The 23,967-nt window shown below is 37.5% G+C and overlaps 1 protein-coding gene across 1 annotated transcript; it reads left to right on the top strand.

Annotated features, from left to right (window-relative positions):
* The first annotated feature begins 17,472 nt into the window (after positions 1–17,472).
* On the top strand, positions 17,473–23,876 carry LOC127789696 (nuclear transcription factor Y subunit A-3). Its single transcript, XM_052318648.1, has 5 exons — positions 17,473–17,620; positions 20,092–20,204; positions 20,280–20,351; positions 22,937–23,107; positions 23,217–23,876. The coding sequence occupies exons 1-5, from the start codon at positions 17,527–17,529 to the stop codon at positions 23,532–23,534; spliced, it is 768 nt and encodes a 255-aa protein (XP_052174608.1). The 5' UTR covers positions 17,473–17,526; the 3' UTR covers positions 23,535–23,876.
* Positions 23,877–23,967: the final 91 nt, after the last annotated feature.

Below are 23,967 nucleotides of genomic sequence, written 5' to 3'. Positions count from 1 at the left end.
ACTCAATATAAATCATTCTCCGACCATCCTGTTCTACCTTCTCAGCATACCAAAATAAGAATCAATAAGTTAAGACAAGTAATCATCATAAATGTGGAAGCTAAAATCGAAACCTGATATGATACATAACCAAATTCGCGTTAATCATAACACAAGAATCTGTACCATCATATCATCAAATACTTAAATATGTGGAGATTCGTTCCTCGAAATAACAACTAAGCACCTTAGATACAGTCTAATGATGCCTCAGAAATACATTAAATCGTAACAATTATACATGATCATCGATATAATAAACTTCTGAACATGACTAAAAACATATCCTGAATCCTCGTGAAGAAGCATATATCGGAATAACTCGTCGAACTCATGGGCCACGTCATCAAACATCCCCTTGTCACAACTGCAAATCCTAACTGAAACGTTTGAATGTTCCAGGAGCATAACCCAATTAGAAAATGAATCCCCTAGTGAGGGTTTAGAAACATGATACATGAATGTATGATACAATAACATGAATAATCATATGCCCTAATGTAACTTCCTTGACCCTCTTGCTAGGCACGAAACCCTAGGTAGAATCCTGACCTATTTTTAGGATAATCCTAACGTTGTTCCATCACTTGCCCTTGGGAAATTGTGGCCACACTATTAGGGAGACATCCCATCTCGACACAAGTATCGATATGTCAATAATATCATGCCGAATGAAATATCATAACCATCGATGCAACAATATATGTACTGATATAACAAGATGTGCATAAAATACATATAACTTAGCCACTTTCATGACTATCATGCTCAACAGAAGTAAAATATAACATATATAAGTTTTTGAAGTAAAACTACTCACCTTTAGTATGAAGTTTGAAATACCTCAATTTTTGTGCCCAACCATAAAAATTGCACAAATCACTTAACCTCGAGCACAACGATCCTATAAATCATATTTATACATGGAATATATCAATACCTCAATTTCTTTATATTTTTCTCCCATTTTCCGCTATAATATTTCAAATAAATACTTTCTTAACTATTTTCTCAAATCTTTTTTCCATAACGATTCATAATATTCTAAGAACTTTAAAATAAAATTTTAGAACTTACCCCGATGCTTCATTTGCACACATTACGAGACTAGTCATTGCGGAAACCAAGAAACCCAAAAGACAAACACCAAAACTTTGAACACAAAACCTCCTTATTTTAATTTTCTTGATTTTTCGGTATTATTTTCAAATTGTTTTACCACGGGATAGGCCCTCACGCATCCATTTTTGTTCCTTCATGCGCCCCCACTCGCGAGGCCTGGCTGGGACTACACGTGCCGATCTTCTTCCTCGGCCAGCTTCCAAATATCCTTAGTTTTTTGCCTACATCTCCTTCGTTTGAGCTCCGTTTTACCTCATGTTTGAACTGTACACATATTATTAATTTATTTTATTAATATATATGCATATATCAATATTGTTATATTCTCCACCATTTTCAAACAATTCCAAGGTTCATTGCTGTTACAAATCATTCATCTTTGGCAACTAGTTATTGATATCCAACTTAAAATTATTATAATTTATAATTGAGACAATTTGATATCCAAAGAATGCTATAGAGGGTAGTTCTAATGACACAATTTTTTATTGCATTCACTTCCTTATTTACTTAATAACTAATAGAGTTGCTATATAGATAGAGCTGGCCCTAGCCGAGGGCTACCAGGGCTTCAGCCCAGGGCCCACAATTGAGGGGGCCCAAAATTTTTTTAAGCCTATGTATATATGTGAATAAAAAATTAACAAAAGAAGTCTTGTCAAAAGAAAATTTCATTGCTATTTTTATTTAGTAGATACATGTGATAATTGTTTTTACTTCAATTAATTGTGGAGGATGAAAGTAGGGGTGTTAACGGTTCAAATTGGTCCGGTTCTATAAGAATCTAGTAACCGAACCATTTTTAACAATTCCAAAAAAATAAGAACTGTAATTGAACCATTATATATATAAAACCAAACCATGACCGATCCGTCACACTGATCGAAAACTATTCCCGATCCGATTTCTTTCTGCACTATAAATTCCATCTCGGGGTGCTCGTTAATGCCATATCATTTTCTTTTGGCATCTCAGCTCCAGGGCACTCCTGGCAGTTGATTCAGTCATCCATACGGTAATAAATTACCGTTATATTCTCAATTTATCCTTAAATTCCATTTTTGCCCCAAGATAAATTACCCTTGAGTCCTTTAGAATTTCTTGGGTATTACATTCACCCCCCTTAAAGAAATTTCGTCCTCGAAATTTTCATCAGACTGTTAAGGTAACTAAGACAATACATAGCTCATTACCTGAACACCTCAAATCAAACATCTATTTGATCCTTGACAAACACCTCGGTTTGCGTTCCTTACACGTCTAATGCTTACAAGCATACCATGTCATTCACATAATTTCCTATTGTGGCTCCTTTCAGACGACCACACATCTTTCAATCATTTTAGGCACGCACATTCTACCCCTAAACTTTTGAGAATGCCTTCTCGCATTTCAAAAATCATAAACCTTGGGCTGCCCATATCATCATTCCATAGACAAGTACACTTGTCAACCATACATGCCTTCCGTATCTCATTCACCAGATCCAGCTAAACGACCAAGCTAGCCATAAAAATAGACGATCCCTTCAGCACTACCATCATAGTCGGCAGGCCAACAAGCCTCCAACTTCATCTGACACTCACAGTTATCCACCAGATCCTGCGTTGGGCACCTCTCTGCCACGCACCCAATGATATGAAGTAGTGCAGTCGTAGTCCTTAAGGAACTCCATCAATCGTCGCTACCTCTCATTCAGCTCCTTCTGTGAGAACTCATACCTCAGGCTCCTCATGGTTTATGAGCACATCAAAATGTCCCACCATTCCGTTTTGGTAGTGTCTCTATAACTTCGAGAGCACATACCACATTTGCCAACTCCAAGTCATATATCGGGTAGTTTTCTTTGTGCCTAGGTGTAACCCACACGTAATCGTTTGGTCATGTTGTACTCAATCCGATCCTTTGAGCTATAATAAACTCTTACTACACCCGGCAGGTTATTCTTATTAGACTCTTCTCATGAGTCCTATTGTGGACATAATTATTACAAAGTGTTCCATCACTGGCTTCTGATAATAGCTTGCCAAAACATCTTATTTCGAAACATCTTAGCACTCTATTTCAAAATCTGGTTTGCAAAAATTTCATTTCGAACCCTACATTGCTTCATGTTTCGGAACATAGGGTCGGGACTATAAATACCCGAAAAGCCCCGAATTCAACTTTCGCGTGTCCGGATAATTTTTTTCTTCTTGCCAAAATCTTCGGAATAATAAAACACGTTTTTCCCATAAAGAAGAGAAAAATCATTTTTTTTCCTTTTTCTTTCTTCTTTCTTCTTCTTCTTCCTTCTTTTGTCGACCCTGCGCGCGAACAGCCACCGACTGCCTCCGCCTTCCAGCGTCACCACCACCTTTGACGGCTGTCGTTGCCTCCTCCGCAACCGCCTCTAGCGCCTACTCTGCCATCGGCCGCGAGCCACCGTGCGGCTTCTCCGCGCCCCAGCCACCAATTGCCATCTCCGACAGCCTAAACGGCCCCCCGTCGGCCAGATCCGGCCGTCGCCACCGCTGACAGCTACCTCGCGCAGCCATCGGCCACCGCCCAGCTTCACTCGGCCACCACCGCGCCATCGCCGTCCTTGTCGTTGCTGCCAGATCTGGGTCGATCCGACCCGACTCGGTTCGACCCAACTCGATCCGTTTCAGGTTTGACCCATCCCTAATTCGACTCATTAGATCTGACCCATATCTGTTTTGACCTATCCATTTAGATCCGACCCATATTTGATTTGTTTAGATTTAGCCAGATCCCAGATCTATCATGCCAATGCGTAACATGCCATGGGGCAACATACCAAGGCCCCGGTCTTGATGCGGTGCCTGCGTAATCTTAAATAGAGGATGCAATTCACAGTGCATCTTTACTCCTTACTTCCGTTGTGAGGATGGTATTGCTCGCTTTGTCGCCATCTGCGATGTTTTTACTGTTAAGAATGTTGTTAACTTCCTAGCTCCGCTTCCGGTCAACGACCGATTTTGGGTTTTCGATACACTCATCTTTGAAGCTCAAGCCCGGCTTCAAGATCCCGTCTATGGCTGTGTATCTCACATTCTTGCCCTTCAGTAGTAGGTTAGTGAGTTGCAAACTTATCGAGCTTATTTGCAAGATTCATTATTCGCATATTATTCTTCACATCCCCAACCTGTTCCTCAACCTGTTCAAAACCCAAGCTAGATTTCTGATCTTCCTATCATCCCAGAGGATGTCCCTCATCCCAGTTTCCTAGAGGCTACTCTTCCACCTTACCCTGGTGAAGCCAACAGTAGCCAGATGTCACCCCCAGATGACATCGATGAGCTGGGACCTGTTGTGTTTGGCAACCGTCATCCTCACTGAGCATTGGCATTATCATCAGTTTTATGGTTTGCCTTTTTCCTTTAAGTAATTGTATGGCTTGATTTCCTGTAACCATTTGAACATATGGAATGAATATTATGCTTTGGTACTTTTAACATTTCATTCCCTTGTCTTACCCTCGATTGTATACTGATTATCAATTACCTCAGCCTCTTGCAGTTGTTTTAATAATTCATCAGATCGAGATAAAAACATTGGCTCTTAATTATCACCTGATAATTCACATCCTTAATCAAGTCACACACAGCTAAGCATCCAATAACCTCAAGCTATCATTGGCAATTTCATCATTAAGAAATAATCTCGTTAAATCTTCCGAGAATATATCCTGGTCATTTTTCATTTCTCTTACGGCTTTCACTGACCACAAGTGCCTATACCTCCTATCCATAGGCTCATTTATTTTCATAATCTTGCTGACATCATTTAATGATTGTCCAGCTATATATCTCTCAATTTGCCTATTAGGTCTACGTAGACTAACTGTCTAGCTAGTTCCATTCTCCAAAATCAAGAGTCTCGGATCCTCAATCGATCTAAGTCTGCAGCTTCCCTTACTGCGACCTATTTTTCTGGCACATCTGCCATTACTTGATTCCCTCAATCACGTCAAAGATTCTCAAAAATCTTTCAGACGTCAATCCATAACCATGCTACTAGCTAGAGCAAGTAGGTATTACATCACCCACGGTACTCCCATCCTCGCTGGATTTCTTTCTGAAACTCCAAAGTTCCATTATGAATCCCTAGATCCTCAATCAATTCCTTTAAGAAATTCCTCAAAAATCTCATATCGATCAATCCTCGAAAATCCTAAATCAGATTATGATACTTGGTTCCAGTCATCTTCCAAGGACTCAATTTCCTTTACCACCATGGCTTTCTATCCATCATTCATCACGGTGCCTTTAAGCTCTCCTCGTCTGGTCTGACTACTGACAACTTTACCTGATTCTGCAGGTTCATTTGGCACACTGAACCATAGTCACAACTTCTGCTGACTAGGTTTCCTTATCATTCCTTTATGGTCAATACGACCTATCAAGCACCTCTTTTCTTTTTAGTACCTGAACTCTACTTTAAGTCGAGACTACCATTTCAGAACTCATAGGTCAAGCCTTTGGACCAGTCATGCTCTACTACCTGTAATCTCATTTATCAAGAATCCACTGACTCTTGCATTTCGTTCTTTCAGATCCAGTTGACTATCGGCACCCGACCATTAAATTAGTTCTTCGTAGGCACTACTCTTTTCGTCAGCCAGCACACAACTGTCATTATCACCCCCATCATATGGTAGGCTCACTCCTACATCATACGTCGACCCTCACACGGGTACGTCCTGGGTGAAAACTGCACGGTCTCGTCGTAGTCCTCTAAGAACTATCATTCGTCGTCGTTGGCCTGAGTCTAACTCCTTCTGTAAGAACCTTCATTCTAGGCCCTCATCATGGCCTGGTGATTCCATCACCTCATAGGTAACGCCTACACGGCTCATGAGCATACATCTTTCCTTTCCATTTCATACGTTAGGTAGCCTTTCCCTTGTGCCACCCGACTCTTCCTTCGAGGTAATTGCAAACACGACCACCTCATGATCTCATTACCATACTAGATACCGAGGTATTCTACTCCTCAAGTCTTGCACCGTTCGTCGTGTCACCTACTCCCAAGATGACTACGAACCCCAATGCAATCCTTAAATAGGACACACAGTCCATATTCAATCCATCTCATTTTGGGTTAATTCCCTAGGCTTCCGGACTCGATCAACCACAATTAGTGGCATACCTCGCACCCATTGGGACTTAGATCTCCCCTACTAGGTACAGACCTTACTGGGCTGACCCAGATCTTCAGTATCTGATCGTCCCATTGGCAGTTCACTAAGCAACTTAGACCCTGGGTCCCTGACCCATACTGTGAGACAGCTAACTAGCTTCCCTGGTACGTTGATCATAAGCTCATCACAAGTCTTCTGCCTCGGTCCCTAGATCCAGATCTGTCACTGCGAACACCTGACCAGTAGTGCCATCACGCTGCTAGGGTTTCCTATCCCGTCTTTGCGAGTCACATCAGTTGCACTACTTTTAGCTCATCAATTAACGTACTCATGCACCATTATTTGGCCATTTTTGGCCTCTCATTTATCCCAATCCGTGGGATCCCATATCTTATTTCTGAGATACCAAATGATCCTCGAAAATCTTATCCTTCGATCCTAATTCGTCAGCTAAGCCTTGATATCGGACTAATCATCACTGATCCGATCATCTTTGTTAACCGCAGTTATCTCATCTCTCTTTGCAAGGATTTTGACTAATGACTTCAAATCATCGGTCTCTAAATCTCTCGGATCACGGTTACCGAGTCAACCTTACACCCGAATTATTTCGTCGGATCCTTATTCCAATAGCTAGATCATTCTTCTAGTACTAGCTTCTATCAGGCATTCTACTATTCATCGGGAATAGTATTCATCTACTGAAATAGTGTCTGATCGTGAATAGTACACCAGGTAAGTTTCCAGGAAAGAGAGGTGGGTCATAACGGACGCACTTAAATACCAAGTCTTTCCTAGCCAGAACTTTCCTAGACATGCACTTTCACTACAACACACTTATCCAGTAACCGTCAATACCCAAATCTTACAATGGCTTTACTTATCTAGCCACACGCGACATTTTCCTTAGGTTCGCTCTAATATCGACTATACTAGAGTCACTTAAGGCTCAGACATTTCCTATATCTCCGAATAAACATTCGCTCTGATACCAACTATAACACCCCGCTTTTCTCTTACCGAGCGTGTCACTATATTGGGGCCCAAAATATACATAAATTATTTTTTCTTTCTTTCTCGGTACATAACTTAACCTTAAGTACCGAATTCCAAACAAAAACCCCCAGCAAATCATTAAAAATGCGGAAGCGATAATCGAAACCTGATATGGTACATAATCAAATCACTTTATTTATAACATAAGAATCCGTACCATAGTTAACATCATATCCTCAATATTGAAATACATAAATACATTTCCAAAATATTCTAACAAGGCTAATCATCAATAAAACATCAGCTAAAACATATCCGAGTCAGCTCGCTGAATCCATCGGCCATGCCATCACGTGCCGTCTCATCACAACATGTTCCTTGCCTAGGCTGCAAGTCTAAATTGGAACGTGGAATGTTCCAGGGGCATAACCCATTAGAAGATGAAACTTCTAGTGAGGGTCCAAAACATATATATATGAATGCATGATGCGATAACATGAATAACATTTGGCCTTAATGTAACTTCTCAGGCCCACCATCCCGGCATGGAATCCTAGGTAAATCCCAAATTTCTACAGGATAAGCCTAAAGTTATTCCATCATTGCCCTAGGGGAATTACGGCTACACTCTGGGGGCAACATCTCATTCCTATGCACAAATATCAACGTGACAATAATATCGTGCCATGCAATTATCACGACTTTCCATGCAATATGACAAAATGAATCATATCTTTTGTAAATATTATGCATATATAAGCAATCATATCTTTCATAAATATCATGCATAATAAACAATCATATCATGTAGGATAGGAAAACTCACATTTGCCCTAAAGATCAAGATGCCTTGAAAAGCGTGCGTTGCCTTGATATGTGTGCCTGATCTCGATTCTCGTGCCAACTCTCAAAAGTTGCACCAATCATATCATCTCGATCACCTCAATCATAAAATAATATTTAATCATTAAATATTCTCAATATTCCATTTATTTCATTTTTCCTTCATTTTCTTTCATTTTTCCTTCTAAAAATCCCAATAAATACATCGGGACCATTTTCTCATATCTATCTTCAGAACAATTCATAATAGACTATAAAATTCCAAGGAAAAATATTGGACTTACCCGGATGTTGCGTTTTCACGCAAAACGAGGTTCTTTGATGCTAAAACTAAGACATCGGGAATCACAACTTCAAAACTTTTTCATGGACCTCCATAAAACATTTTTCTAGATTTTTAGGAATTATTTTCAGATTTTTCCAGCCACCCATGCGCCCCCACGCGCTGGCGCATAGGCTGCACGTGCTGACCAGTGCATGTGGCCCACGTGCCAGTCATCTTCTCTGGTGCCGGCCATGCCAGCAATGCTAGTTTCCGATGCCATCTTCTTCTCCTCTTCCATTCGATTCTCATGGCTAAGTTTGAGCCTCAAAGGAGCACCGTAAGACTTCTCATCGAGGCCTTGAATGTTCGGCCAGGCGGATCGCCTCCATTTTCCAGCGAGGCTTCGAACAGCCTTTAAACTTCTTCCAAAACGATCGAAATTCTCCAAATAGCTTCTAAATCTCATGGGCTTCAAAAGCCCCTTATTTTGGAATGCCAATTTGTTCGAAAAGTGGGTCGATTTGGAGCTCAAAGTTTCTAAAATTTTTGGCTTCTTTGAGCACTATTTATAGGCGAAAATCGAAGCTTGAAATGGCCTTGCTTGGCCAACCCAAGGCCCTCAGAGCATATACCTACCTTAGATAGCCCCAAAATCGACCTTACCTGACCACTAAAAGCGATTTGCAGGAGCTCGATTGTGCGGCCACTTTCAGTTGCTTTTCTTCATTTTCTGGCCAACCCAATGGCCATTGTCGGATCCTCCTTTACAAAAGATAATCCCCCGACAGTGCCTCGTGCAACCCCTTGGTCCATTTAGGCCATGGCCAACTGACCATGTGCTGGTCATTGGCCAACTTTTGATTTTTGCAATTTGGCCCCTTAACTTTTGGCATTTACTTTTTTTTCCCCTTTTTACTTAGCCCCTGAACTTTTTATAATCGCTTTCAAGACTCTCAAGTCCTAAAACATCAATTTGACTCCTGAGGATTCTGAAAAAATATCGTTTCGGCCTTCCTCTAGCAATTTTGAAAAACTGCACTTAGGCCTGAATCTTTATTTTGGCCCTAAACCTCTTCGTTTCTTCCTGAAACCACTGAAGGGTTGTTCCTTATGAAAACCAAAGCCTCCTTAGGCTTTCATTGACTTTCAGGAACTCGTCTATAACAATTTGGTATTGCAGCCTAATTGGCAATTGCATTTTTGCTGTATCGAAAACTGTTCCCGATCCGATTTCTTTCTGCATCACAAATCCCATCTCGAGGTGCTCGTTAATGCCACATCAATTTCTTTTTGGTATCTCGGCTCCAAGGCACTCCCGACAGTTGATTCAATCATCCATATGGTAATAAATTACCGTTATATCTCAATTTATCCTTAAATTCCATTTTTGCCCCAAGATAAATTACCCTTGAGTCCTTTAGAATTTCTTGGGTATTACAATCTCCGTGATTGAATGCATGTTTATATGTTCGAAGGTTAACTAGAAATAGTTAATCTCATATATATACATAGAACTGAATAACCATCGAGAGAGGCTTTTGGTTGTAATTGGATCATCGATTTTCAACCTAAGATAAAAAATAGCAAGACCCGAATAATGAATAATTGAATCATAGAAGGCCGACGGTGGATTCACAAATCCTAGTGTCTTAACTTTGAAAGTTTTTGAATTAAATAAATTGTTTTAGTTGCATATTTTATTCGTAAATTAGTTTTTATTACAATTGAAGTCATTATTAATGTGTGTGTTAGGTTAAGGTTAGATCAATTAGAGTAACCGTCAAAAGTTAGTTCTCGTGGGTACAACACTCTATTCATCATTGTATTACTTATCACGATTCGTCCACTTACGGGATAGAATAGGCAGGACAACAGGGTACACTTTTTTCTTCGTTTGGGGTTTTATCCCATTGAGTTTTCTCCGAACAAGGTTTTAATGAGACCCCAAATTATTCTTCCTTATCTTTTGTAAATTTTTATAATTTTAGTAAAATTAATTAATTGATAATTTTTATTTTTTTATTTAATTTATATAAAGGGCACACTTAAAAAAAATTTGCCCTAGGCCCTAAAAAACCTAGGATCGGCTTTATAAATAGACTTACCAGTTGTATACCAACGAGCTCTCAAAAAAATAGTATGCTGGTTGCACGGCCTATCTGCTTATGTGGAACTTACAGAGAAGTGAGAGTATATGGATAGCAAACCTATTATATGCGAGTGGGAGATGTAGTAAATTCAGGTTATGTACTTGGGTCTATTCGTCCATGACGAGCTTCAGATCTAGACCTGAATCCAAATCCAAATCCATAATTGGATGTGCAGTTGCATAGAGAATAATTGCAATCGATAATTGAACCTCATTTCCTCCATACTTGGTGGAAGTGGACAGATGAGTGAGGCATGCTCGTCCATACTAGTATGTATATTGATCATATATACAAGAAAATGATTGCTGAAAAACGGTTAAGAAAATTGCTGGAAAACTGGTAAGAAAATTGCACAAACATTACAGTGCTCGTGTGTTCCTATTTGTGTAGAATGAACAAACTCTCAAAGCAATCTCTGTGTGTGAGGCTTTTAGGCTGGGAAAAAACAAACGATTTTTATTTTGTGATCTCGTTTTTGATACCAGTAACTCAACCTGATCCCATCCAAATTTCGTTGCGCGAAATCAAGTAAATCCAGTTTTAATTTTATACATCATTTGGTTTCAGATTTTCTAACAGATAGTTCTTGTGTGAAACAAATTACAAGAAGTTAAAAGAATTTTGAAGTTTAATAGCTGTGGAGTTGCGACCAGAGATGCAGTGAGTTTCAATTGAGTTTTTGGGTTGCTTTTGGTAAATTCCAGTCATTAGATGGCTAATTATTTCTTGAATGTAGTTGTGTTGCAAGAAAAATGAAAGAAATTGGGGTTTAAAGCACATTGAATTCGACCATGGCGTCTTTGTACACTAATTGTAAAATCTAGGGGTTGGGATGCAATAAACTGAAATCTTAGGTGTTGGAATTGAAATAAAAAAGACCCTAGGGGTTTTCATGCAGCATTTGTGAAAGTTTTAGGTTTTGTTGAAGTTTTGGAAAGATTTAAAGTCTTAATGTAACTTTGGGCAAAATGATGGGTTAAATGGTTTTAGAAACCTTGTGGACCTTAATGTAAATAAGGCATTGTTTTAGGTTAAATTATACTAAAGATATAACAATTGGGTCAAATAAGGTTTTGATAAAGTATGAGCCTCAAATATAATTTTTATGTAATTTATGAAAATAAAAAGGTTTTTATACAAATATTGCATTGGTTTGGGGCCTAGAGTTGATTTTGTAACAATTTGAGCATAAATGAAATTTCTAGATAAAAATGAGGCAAACGTGTAATTTCTAGAGGTTTAACAGCAAACATGAGATTTGTAGGAGTTTGGGGATAAAAGTGTAATTCCAAAGAATTTTAGGGCCTAAGTGTAATAAATCCTAGGGATATTCAACAACACAATGTTTTGTTTTTTATTTGACAGGATGTTGAGTCCATAAAGAACCCACAAATAAGAAATGACCAAAAGAAATAGATAAGGATTATCTAGGTAGACACTAGTAGATGTGGTGCATTGCATGTGCATTTGCTTTGTTTTTATATGCATTAATTATGTGGTTTGCATAAAGTTTTCAAGCATTGATGTCCATGGACTATTTTGGGAACTTGGTTGTAGGGTATGTATTCTTACCTTAGTTTTGATATATTCTTATTTCAAGGTTAGGTAGATAGACTAAGATTGGTAAGATGTTGTGAGGTTGAGTTTGGTGTTCGAGGTTAGGATAAAGTAAGCACCCACAATAGTTGTTTTGAGTGTGCACCACCAACATAATCCCAAGGTAGACAATTAGGAAAACTAGGTTTTCATATAGATTTTTGCAAGCATGTTCATGTTGCACATTCTTTGCACTAAGTAAATATACTCATCTCTTCCCTTCCCCTCTCTTTATTTTTAATAGTCATTGCATGTAATATACTGATAATTCAGGAATAATTAATAATTATTAATTTAATCGAGAGTAGCTGATAATTATTAATTTAAATTGGGAGTGGTTGATAATTAATAATTCTTGTATTTATGGTGACTATTGATTAATTGTGAGATTAAAGAAAATATTAAATTATTTAGAGATTTAAGGAAAAATAAAAAATTTATGTTGTTTTGTGGACATAGGAAATTAAGGGTAATTAATTAAATTATTTGAAAATATTTATGAAATAAAGGAAAATTAAAATAAAATGATTTGGGTGAATTTGTGAAAAATTGGGGTGTAAATGGAATAAATAGAAACTGAAGTTTGGGTGTATGTAATTAATGAAAATTGTGGGTGCTGAAATGTGATTTGCGGAATTGGCAAAGGATTCCTTTAAATTTAATAAAGTGTGTATACATAATGAAAAAGCAGCTGGCTCGGGCGATACGCATGCGAGAGAGGGAGCAGAAGGAGCAGACGATCGCGGGTTCGATTCGTGAGGGCGTGCGCGCGAGGCTGGGGTTTTGTTGATTTTATTAGGCCAAGGGAGGGCCGTTTCGGCCCAAGGTAGTGGCAATGTGCGCGGCTGCTGGCTGCACCATGTGGTGCGCTCTCAGTCGCCCATTTCTTTTGCACGAGCAGCCCCTGTTCTGCTTTGATTCTAAAGTCGATTTTGGCCATTTTTGAAGCAGAAAACTACAAGAAAATTTGGGGAAGAAGAATAGCCGGCGGGGGCCATTTTGGGGAGAGAAATTCAGGATTAAACTTAGTTTAATCGAGGTTTAATTAACCAGATAAGTAATGAAATATGTACTAATCATTCTGTACGGTTAGAATTTAATTTTGGATCCGATTTTATTAATTTTGGAAGATTATGCTATTTTGCAGCATGTGTTAATCTGGTGGCATACAAGCGTAAAAAAGCTGGAAATAGCTAAATAGAGGCAAGGTCTTTACTCCCTTCGTGACTCTCATTCAATCTTTGAATTTTATATCCTCCATTAACTCGATTTGGTTCCATAAATTAATTACGTTTATTATAAACGGTTATTGTGCGAATTTTGCTTAATTAATTTAATTAGGAGATTTCTCGGGTTAAATACCTTTGTAAGCTCTTTCCATTTTATGAACCCCACGCCTTTCCTTAATTCGTTCGATTTCACGTATTAATTATACGAAGCGAGGATTTATTGGCATAATTTAATTTTAAATTAAATATGAGACTCGTTGGGGTTTTATTTGTTATGTGCCTACAGGGGTCTGTACCGCCCTCATTCCTTTTGGAATGATGTTGAACCTATCTTGGGGACTAGATTCTTAAAAGTGCAGGTTTATTTATAGATTTCTCGGGTGTGGTTCGACTAAGGCTATCAGGCAGTGAGACAGGGGTCGGTTGTTTGGTGACGTTGGAGTAGACTATTGTACGGCCCTGAAGTGGACTGTTGGGCGAACGCTTCTAGTCACAGATCGTTGACCGGTGCCGAACACTGCTGACTATCCATGTCAGTATGTGATTTACTGCATGATTTGATATATTGTATTATCGTTCATGATTTGATATGCACATGGGTACGGGTTGCATGTTGGGGTATTCATTTATTGAGTATGCTTGGACACGAACATTCTAGCATGGTTAGATTGCATCTGGCATGGGCATATGCATCGCGTGTGGTTTACTATGTGGGTGGAGCATGGCCTGATGCTTGGATGTATGGGCGCCAGTGTATCACGTTGATGCTCATTATGCCATTGCATTTTTATGTGCATTGCATGGTTACCGAAAATTCACAGGTCTCGGACGGGAGGACCGTTCTGAGAAAGCCTATCTCGATTATTCTACAGCTCGAGTGTCAAGAGAACCAATGTGAGCATTTGAGTGACGGGAGCACCGACCCCATTGTTGTTAAAATCTTGATTTTACGCGTACGATTTTACAATTCGAAGACCCCTAAACGATTCAAATCCCATGTAAAATCCAATTTGGGATAAAATCCTATAAAATCTCGATTTTACATATACGATTTTACGATTTTACGCTTCAGAAATCCCTAAACGATTTTACGATTCAAAGACCTTCATTGATTTAAGTTGCAATTTAGAGGATGCTTCTAACGTCTCAATGTCACATAACATCTGACATTGGAACTTATGCAATAAATTGTTATATTTTGCCTTTAAATTGGAACTTGATTTAACATTGATTGCATAAGTTCCAATATCACATAGCATCTAACATTAATTGCATAAGTTTCAATTTACTTGATTTAAATTATAATTTTTTCTTGATTTAACATTGATTACATAAGTAAATCAAGACAAACAAGTAATTAATTAATAGACCACCAAACCCCAAATCGGGATTTTACTTGATTTAATCAATGTTAAATCAAGAAAAAAATGCAACATAAATCTAATGGAAGATGTTGACAGAATCCTCTAAAGAATTTTAAGCTATATTTTACCTTTAAATTACCTATATTTTGCCTCTAAATTGCCTATACCAACCTGCTAGTTTTTGAGCTATATTTTGGAAGTATCATCTTTTGAACTATAATAAGGAATAATCAGGTTATTAAAAGATATTAATTCATTTTCTACAAAATTATGTTATTATAAACATATATTTACAAAAATTAAAGGATATTTTTAATTATCTCTAAAATCTTACGATTTTACGATCCGATTTTATGGACACTTTTTCGATCCCACTTAAAATCCCGATTTTAACAACCTTGACCGACTCGGAACGGCGCGTGCAGGTTTGTTGGAGATATATGTTGCCTTTCAGGACAACGGCAGGTTGGTATGGGACTTGGGTGCCGTGTGTCTTATGTGGGCCCCAATGACTATTAAATACTTTTATTTACGCTTTTATACTGTGTTGTGCGTCTTATGACTTGTGTGTGTTTGGGGGTTGGTGTTCTTGGGAGAGTTTACTGGTTATGTTCAGCCTACAGCCTCAATTTCTTTATGCTTGCTGAGTCTCTCGACTCACTTTGTTTTCCATCATTCCAGGTAGTGGCAGCGTGGGTCAAGGGTAAGGGAGATAGTATCTAGCGGCAAAGTCAGTATGGTGTACAGGCAGTTCCATCAGCCCTAGTCAACTCTAATATTTAAGAGGGATTGACTCTCTATTATTTTTTACTGTACCAGGTTATTCCTCATGTCTCATATATGGCGGCACAAGAATCTGTATTCATTTAGTTATTGTGTGACCACTGTGCTAGCGGAGTATCCGTAGTGCATGCATGTGTATAGCTTAGCTTTTGCTGTTCTAATTCTTTTGTATGCATGTCAGGGTAGGTCCTGTCTTATATTTCATTCTTTCTCCTTCCGTAAACGCTTTCATTCGAGTAGTCTGGGTGGTTGGGATACCCAGGCGATAGTGCTTACATTACAGGTTTGATGAAGATAAGATAATGATCAGACAATCGTGTAAAGGTTAAATAATAAATAGGAATCAATACGCAGTGTTGTCAATTCGAATAGAGTTTAAAAGGTGTGGCGATATTATGTAGGTATTAATTATTTTCTTTATAATGTAATTCCCAGCTCAAGGCTAGGCAGCGGTGTTTGTTTATTTAAAGAATGTATGTGTACGTCAAGTAGAAGGCTCAATTCATGTTTGATGATGTTTATATTTGTCTTAGGTTTTGAATGTCTTATAATATGTCAATTCATGTTTGATGATGTTTATATTTGTCTTAGGTTTTGAATGTCTTATAATATGTCAATTAATTGATTTGATTATACGATGGATGTGATGTTGCATGCTTGGGTTATATAAAATTTATGAAATTTTTACTACTATAAAACATAACTTATAATGTGATTATCTTTAGTTGATAACTCCCAATCGAGTACTCCCCTCGAGCAAGAGAGTTGGTGTTCTTTGCAATGCCTTAGGGGTAAAGTGTTTAATATAATAAAAATACATTTTTTCATCTTTATTCTCATTTACTTGTATAGCAAAGGAATCAAAATTTGACTATTAATCAGCTTTTCTTTATTTGATTGATGAGAAAAAAGATCAACAAACTACTAAATTTTAGTTAATTTGTGAAATAGACGAAGAGAAGAAAGACAAAAGAAGATAAAATGTGAAGATATTTTCATCATATTAACAATTTTAATAATAATAAAGAAGAAAGTGTAATTATAGTTGTAAAGTTGGAAAAATCATATTATTTTTTAAATGTTAAGAGTGTTTTTATTTTTTTAATCTGCCCAATTCAAAGGAAATAAAAACTGACAACTTTGAGAATTTTCTTTAGAAAATAAAAAAAGTCACAATTTTGAGAATTTTTTATTTTTTCTCTATTATTTTAATGGGCGAGTTATCACATTATTTAATGAAATTTTATGCAAAAGTTTTACACAAATATCTTTTTTAATTTCAAATACTGAAATTTTCATTTTTATCATTTTTTTTTTTAATTTTCAGTAGATGCCTTAAGCTGTTGTTTAATTTGAATAATGGACCCTTTTTCTCCCTACCAATAACTCTTGCTAAATAGTAACGTGACAAATTTAAATGAATTATTTGAAAAATGAGACAGCAAGTCCACTTTCTCTTATGTGCCATCCCTTCAATTTTTAGTTCAATTTTACATAAATTCACAAAAATGCTACGATTTGAAAAAAGTTCTCAAATGTCATTAACGTTTGAAATGGCATCATGTTGAGGTAGATTCTTTGATAGTTGATTTAATTTTTTTATAATTAATTCCATTTAAAAAAGAAAGCACAGTTAAAAGTTTTAACTTTTTTATAATTAATCCTTGTAGAAACTATATTATATTATTGTTATGATTTTATCCAATTTTTTCATAAAGGTATTAAGTATTTTATTTTTTACTGGATAAACCACTTGTTGAGGTAATTTGACAGTGTCAAGGAATAATATCCTATTCACAAAGATAAACTTGGTGATTTAATTTGAGATGTTAAATATTTTTATTGTCACACATTACTTTCAGGACAACAACAATCAAAGTGTTTCTAAGAAACCAATCTTAGAAAAATGAAAACTAATAATAAGGTTTAATTGGTGGTGGGGGGTGTGGTGCGGTGGCTGGCTGTGGTGGTGGCCAGAGAGAGAGAGAGAGAGATGGAGAAGGAGAGAGTGGGGTTTGATTTCAAGAAAGGGGGCAGGTCCAGGTCCAGGTCCATCCCAGCATTTCCTCTGTGCCCAACTCCCAAAGGTCTTTCTCTTTACCTACTTTCTTCTGACTACACTCTTCTTTATCTCTCCTTGGACTTCCATCTGATTCTCCCAGTCGCAGCACATAATATGCATGTGAAAATACATGCAGAGATTCTGAGTATAGTATGTACACAATGGTTCAAGGTTCAAACCATTTATGTGTTAATATTTGTGTTTTTTTTACTATTGATCCCTGGTGAAGAAAACCTGATTGGAGATTAAGATGTCGAGGCTGCTGTTTCACTTGATGCTGAGAAGATGGAGCTCCTCCTAGGTTGAGTAACAGTTGCATGTGTTGTTGATTTGAAGTTTTAGATGGTCTGGCTTATATATTTATGCTTTTACCTTTGTTTCTTTTTTCCCTTCTTTTTTGGGTGTGGTTTTGCACGTTACAAAGGTTTTCTACCTCAGAGTTGACTTTATTAACTAAAACATTTTTTTTTACAGTAGTTCTCTCCTGATCCCTATGTAACTTTGTCTGCCCTTTTCCGTTTATTTTTTCTTCCTCAAGATTAAACAATTTTTATGGATGGCATGCACAGTTTATTTATTACTGTCACATTACTGTTTTGGGTGGTTGATTTTGTTTTTTGTTTTTTTGGTTGTTTTCACCAAGTTACTTATTTTTTTCCCTCCCCCTCTTTTGTTTACCTTCATTATTAGTGTTGTTATTACTAGTACTATTATTGCCTTTAAGATTTTGGACAAATATGGCATATTGGTATTGTTTATTGTGATTGTCTAAATACATTGATTTTTGGTGCACTACTTAAAGCACTTCTCTATCACAATCATCTCTGTGATCCATTAGTTTCTGGGATGGCCCAACTCTGTTTTCTGGTAAAATTCAAAAGGCGTAAAGCAATTACCGAAATTAGTTTGACCGCTGGAATGAGCTAAGCCTTGCAACCCATCTAGTTGGGAAATTCTTAATGTTTCACACACTCTGATTTAACTCTGTAGATTCTGCAAAATCATAACTGCTTGTAATTTGTTGCATCCTCAATGTATGTTATAAGTCTCTTGTTTAGCGCTGCATTAATTGGGCTGACCTGCTCTTCCTTCCTGGGTGGGGGATGAAGCAAGGAAGATGATTCAGCTTGTGTACTCTGTTGCTATGGAAAACCTATGTATGGAGCATGCAAGTAGGTTCAACTACAGAGCTAAGTCATTGCCATTAACAAATCTTTTACAGTGCGTCGATGGCTTTTGCTGTTTCTGTGTGCTTTCCTTGGTAATGCCATAAGCCCTTTTGTTGATCAAGGATCAAGTTAGTTTGCTAGGATCGACCTTAGTTCCTCCTAGTTTTGATGCATTCATTTGTTTTTCAGCAAATACTTAGTTGTGTGCCTGGTTTTCTGAGAAGTTGATGAGCTAAACATCAGCAGAGTTCTCCTGCGGGTGCTCTGGAATAAATCTCTTGGCTGCTTAAGTTGTAGAATTGCAATGATTGATTAGATTGACCAATGTCTTTCAACTCCCTATACTAAGTTTAGCAGAAGGACTATTAGGCTACAATTTGAGTTATTACAGTTGAAAGGCATTGATAGATATTTAGAATTTGTGCTAGCCTATTCTTTTCTTTGTTTTCATTTTTTCCCCCTTGTCTATACTTTTTGTAGATGAATTCTGTTTATTTTCACATCTAGGATTTACATACACAACATATCTCACCACAAAGAGGGAATTTCTTATTATCTTGGTAGTTGATCAAAAAAGGGGTAAAAGTAAGAATTTGGTTATGCGACATTGAGTATACAACAGTTTAACTTATCAAAAAAAGAGAAGAGTATCCAACAATTTTATATAATAGATTATCATATAGATGCAACTTTCAACACACGTGTGATTGAATTTTCTTGAATATTTTTTTGCTTTGAAAATTTTACCTTCATTTGTTCTGGTGTTGGGAAACCTATGGTTTTGCTGTTTTCAACATTAAGGGTATGACAAACCAGTCACTGTTATATGCATGGTGTTTGTTTCAGAGATGAAAAATGGAAAATGATACAGAAGTAGGTCTAGATTTGTAAGAATTGTTGTGATGGGCATCATGGAGGTTGTTTTTATGAACTTATAAACCAAGGATCAGATAAGATACACACCCTTGCCCTTTCTATTTTTATGTCTGATCATGGAAGAAGATACATTTAAACTTAAAGCATACCGTGTATGCATTTCAGAGCCATTTTAGAGTTGCACCAATCTCAAACAATATATGAAATGGCCTCTTAAGTACTAAACATGAGGTACCATGTTTCGTTTATTATTATTATTATCAATTTTTTTTTTCTTGTGGGGGGAGGGGCTTGTTGTCCTACCTTAGTCGATCTTCCTTTTGCTAATTTGGGGACTAAAGTGACAGAATATCTGGGGTTTTTCTCCTGGAATGAACAATCTTCCACCCTGTAGCATGTCTTCTTGTTGGCAAGCTTACTATATACCTTATTGGCCATCTTCTGTGTATAGGATGTAATGGAACTGATGGGAGGCCAGAAGTGGTTCAAATTAAATCGTTGATGGGAATTCATGATTTTCTGCCTTCTGATGAAGTTGATTATGGGAAATCCTTTATAAGTGTGGTATTGCTACCTATTTAAGTTGATTCTTTCTTGTTCATGTTATTCTTTAAAGTTGGTAACAATTTTCTGTTTCAGGCTTCAATTCCTCTTTCTTACACAGATCCATATCATAGGGGGTTATTGCCTGCTTATGGGCCACATGCTATGGTAAGTGTTATGGCATGAGACCATAATTCTTTTAGTTATTTTGTTTCCCGGTAGATCTTAGTAGCAGTTTATAGTTGAATCTAAAAGATAAAATGACATTTTTAAGTTCACTCTTTTAAAATGTTTGTTGTCTGCACGAATTGCTCTCAAACAAATGTGAATTCTGGAATTATAAATTTGTTTAATCTTGTGCAAGAAATATTTTCTGTTGTCTGTATGAATTGGTCTCAGTCAATTGTGAGTTCTGGAATGGAAACCCTGTATTGGTAAACTTGAGGAAGTTGTTTCTTGGTTGTTTCTTTGGCACTATGATCAGTTTGGTAAAATCTTGTAGAGATGGTGGTTGCATATTCACCCTGGGATCGCATGTTTTTAAATTCTCTGCTGTAAAAATGTGTGAATTCTGGCCAGTTATCTATTTAAGTCCTTGCTAACATTTGTCTTCCTTAGACAATTGCCTATCTGTTGATATGTTCATTTATTTTTTATTTTTCCTCCTACTCCCCTTTTATGGTTGATCGTGGTGGGGAAGGAGGGGATTTTAAAGGTTGGCAAAAAGGATTAAGTCTTGTTTCACTGATGAGATATAGCAGGATGTTCAATTGGAAGTTGAATGATCATCTCTTGTTTGGCTGACGATATAGTGCAGTGTTTCATTGGAAGTTGCTCTTAAAACGAACGGAAACCCTAGCAAGTGAGGTGTTTGCTTAGAGATTAGGGCATTGAAGCATGTTGTAATATGAAAAAAGCACGTTCGTGAAAAGTTATTGTCAAAGCAGTAACAAATGAGCTTCAATATATATTTGGCAATCCAACCCCAAGCAAATATTCCATATTAGTTGAGTTAACAAAAAGTATGGTACCATTATTGAGAACTTTATGCTTTCTGCTTCTCAAACAGGGAAAAAAACCGTTCCAGAAAAATTCCTTTGAACTATCCTTTTTATGGAAATGAAATATCTTTTGCGAGTTTCCAAAATTATAGGTCATGGGAAAATGGCCTCAATTTCACAGGAATTGTACTTTCGATGTTTTGTAGTTTCTTTGAAAGCTGGGACTGTAGTAGTCATTGCTGCCAATGAATTTAGAATCCTCTTATCTTTCTAAAGATCGAATTCTAGGCTAACTTATATTTGGCTTAGATGCTTGCTTTTGTGGTTTGGGAATCTTTAATTTCCTGCTGAAAACCGGCCAAATCTAGGCTTCATTTTCTTTCACAGAAGCGAAAGAAGGGACAGGTGGACTCATTCTTTAAATGATGGTTTTATCTACTATACCCTACATCCATGCACCTGCACCCCCTGCCCTCTCGGGGGGGGGGGAAGAAGAAAAAGAAATTAAAAGAAAGAAAAAAAGGATATAATGTTTGTCATGTTGGGAGAATAACAGTAGTAATTGTAGGTTCTAATTTCTGCCAATTCCAAATGCTTTACCACAGTATCTATGGGATTGTGATGGCATAAGATGAATCTCTTCAAGCCTATACCTCAGGTGGTTATCGTTAACTTAGAATTCCTTTGCTTCTATCTGCTTGATGCCTGCATTTTAAAATCCAAAGCTTTATGATGGGACGTCCATTTGAAGAAAGGGCAACCATGGGGATGCTTTCTATTCTGTCAAAAGAGCTTTTCTGGGAACTATTCATTTCTGATTTTCTGCTATTATGCTAATCTTAGCTCCTAATAATAGATTGAAAATTTTAGGACCTAAATACTTGGGACGTGGTTATAATTACTAGTGTATATATTTGCAGGCACCCATTATCACATATAACTCTCTCTTCTTATGCAGCACCCCCTCTCTGCCTTGCACAGGTGTTTCAGAAAGTAGAAAAGAACACATTTATACTACCTTTTCCAAAATTCTTGTGCTAGTCAGCAGTATAATTTGAAGTTTATGCATCTCTCTCTCTCTCTCTCTCTCCGTGAGTGTTCGAGCACACTTCCGCACGAATGCATATTGGGAGGTGTGAGCTGGGTTGCCAGTCACCATAGCAGAGCTAATTTTATTATCGGTCAAATTCTGCACCCTAGACCACCCTTTTCTTCTAATAGCACCTTCCTTAGCATTCATGCATATTCTATTTCATAAGGCACCCCCACAAACAAATATTATGTTGACAATTCAGATTCTTCAGATTTAAAAAAGGTCCATGTAGAAGCATGCAATTCCAGAGATATATTTTTCAATTTCTTTCTACTTGGCATCTCCTTTGTTCTTATTCTTCTTTGATTATTTTCTTCCATTGTCTATTTTTTGTAGTGAAGTTCCTGGTCTTTGTATCTTGTCGTCAACTTTTTTTATGAAGCATAGAGTCAAAGTTGGGAATAACAACTATAATTATCATTAGCGACCTTGAAAAGAAGAAAATGCTTCATGTATTTAATCCAAAGTGGTATTTTCATTCAGCCTGCCGATTCCACAACCCACAGTCTGAAAGGATTCTGATTTTGTTGTCCTTGGATCCATCTGGACTCTGGATTTATTTAAACCACCCTGGTTATGGTGTTGAATTAGCGCCCAAGATGTGTTTTATTTGCCACCCTCTCTCAGGCTCAGGATACTTACCGTTGAAGTGTTGCCAGGTTCATCATCCACAAATGCTGGGATGGGAACCTGCAAGAGTGCCACTGCCTCTTGGTCTTGCACAGGACGAGCCCACGTACGTCAACGCGAAACAATACCGTGCAATTCTTAGGCGGAGACAACACCGTGCCAAGCTTGAAGCTCAAAACAAACTACCAAAAGCTAGAAAGGTTACAAGAAGTCTTTTGTTTCTGCGTTTCCATGTTGTCAAGGGGCACTGTTACTTGGTTGTTGGACCAAAAAACGCCCTAATTAATGTAATCTCTTGACAAATTGTAGCAGCCCTATCTCCACGAGTCCCGGCACCTTCATGCATTAAAGAGGGCTAGAGGATCTGGTGGAAGATTTCTCAACACAAAGAAGCTAGAACAATTCAAAGGTGCTGGCAGAACCAACAGCCAAGATAGATCTGCCTCCTCGGTTCATCTCCATTTGACCTCCAACATGTCAGAACCCGAAATCCCCAGTTCAACAACGTCCAACGGTGATAATGTCTTTATCTTCCAGCAGCAGCCAGAATTCAAGTTCTCTGTGTACCCCTCTCGCATTCTTAGGGTAACGAATGCTATCATCTTTCGATCAAGCGGTGAGAGGTGAAGCAAGGGATTGTTTTTTGGGCGAGTATAGTGATGAAATAGGGAAGTCATCCTTGGCTCTGTACTGTAGTAGTAGTAGTAGTTGTTGTTGTGCTTTGTTATGTTTTATAGCTTTTGCTGCTGAGACTGAAAGCAACATGTGTGGTGTGGTGTGGTGTGGTGTGGGTTACAACTTACCGCTGGCGGTTCCTCTTCACTTGCTATTTTGAAGTCATGATTTTAAGCAAGTGACAAGGGACCAATTAATTTGCTCTGTTTTGTCTTTTGTCAGACTGGGAAGGCTGAAATTTGTTGTAACTTTCGCCTGCCTTGGTGGGTTTACATTTCAAATTCTATCATTTGCAATGACATTAATCATTTAGATAAGTATTAGACATTAGATTTAAAATTCAATTATGCTAATCATTGTAAGAAGAAAGATATCAAAACTGAAT

This window comes from Diospyros lotus, chromosome 14 (assembly GCF_014633365.1).
Source record: "Diospyros lotus cultivar Yz01 chromosome 14, ASM1463336v1, whole genome shotgun sequence".
In the NCBI taxonomy this organism is placed as follows: Eukaryota; Viridiplantae; Streptophyta; class Magnoliopsida; order Ericales; family Ebenaceae; genus Diospyros; species Diospyros lotus.
Note: the sequence above shows the minus strand (reverse complement) of the source record. Positions and strands in the feature narration are given on the sequence as shown.

Coding starts and splice junctions, on each gene's coding strand:
- LOC127789696 (XM_052318648.1), top strand. CDS start 17,527: ATGGAGAAGGAGAGAGTGGGGTTTGATTTCAAGAAAGGGGGCAGGTCC. Junction 17,621..20,091: donor TCTGTGCCCAACTCCCAAAG/GTCTTTCTCTTT, acceptor TTCTGTGTATAG/GATGTAATGGAACTGATGGG. Junction 20,205..20,279: donor GGAAATCCTTTATAAGTGTG/GTATTGCTACCT, acceptor TTTCTGTTTCAG/GCTTCAATTCCTCTTTCTTA.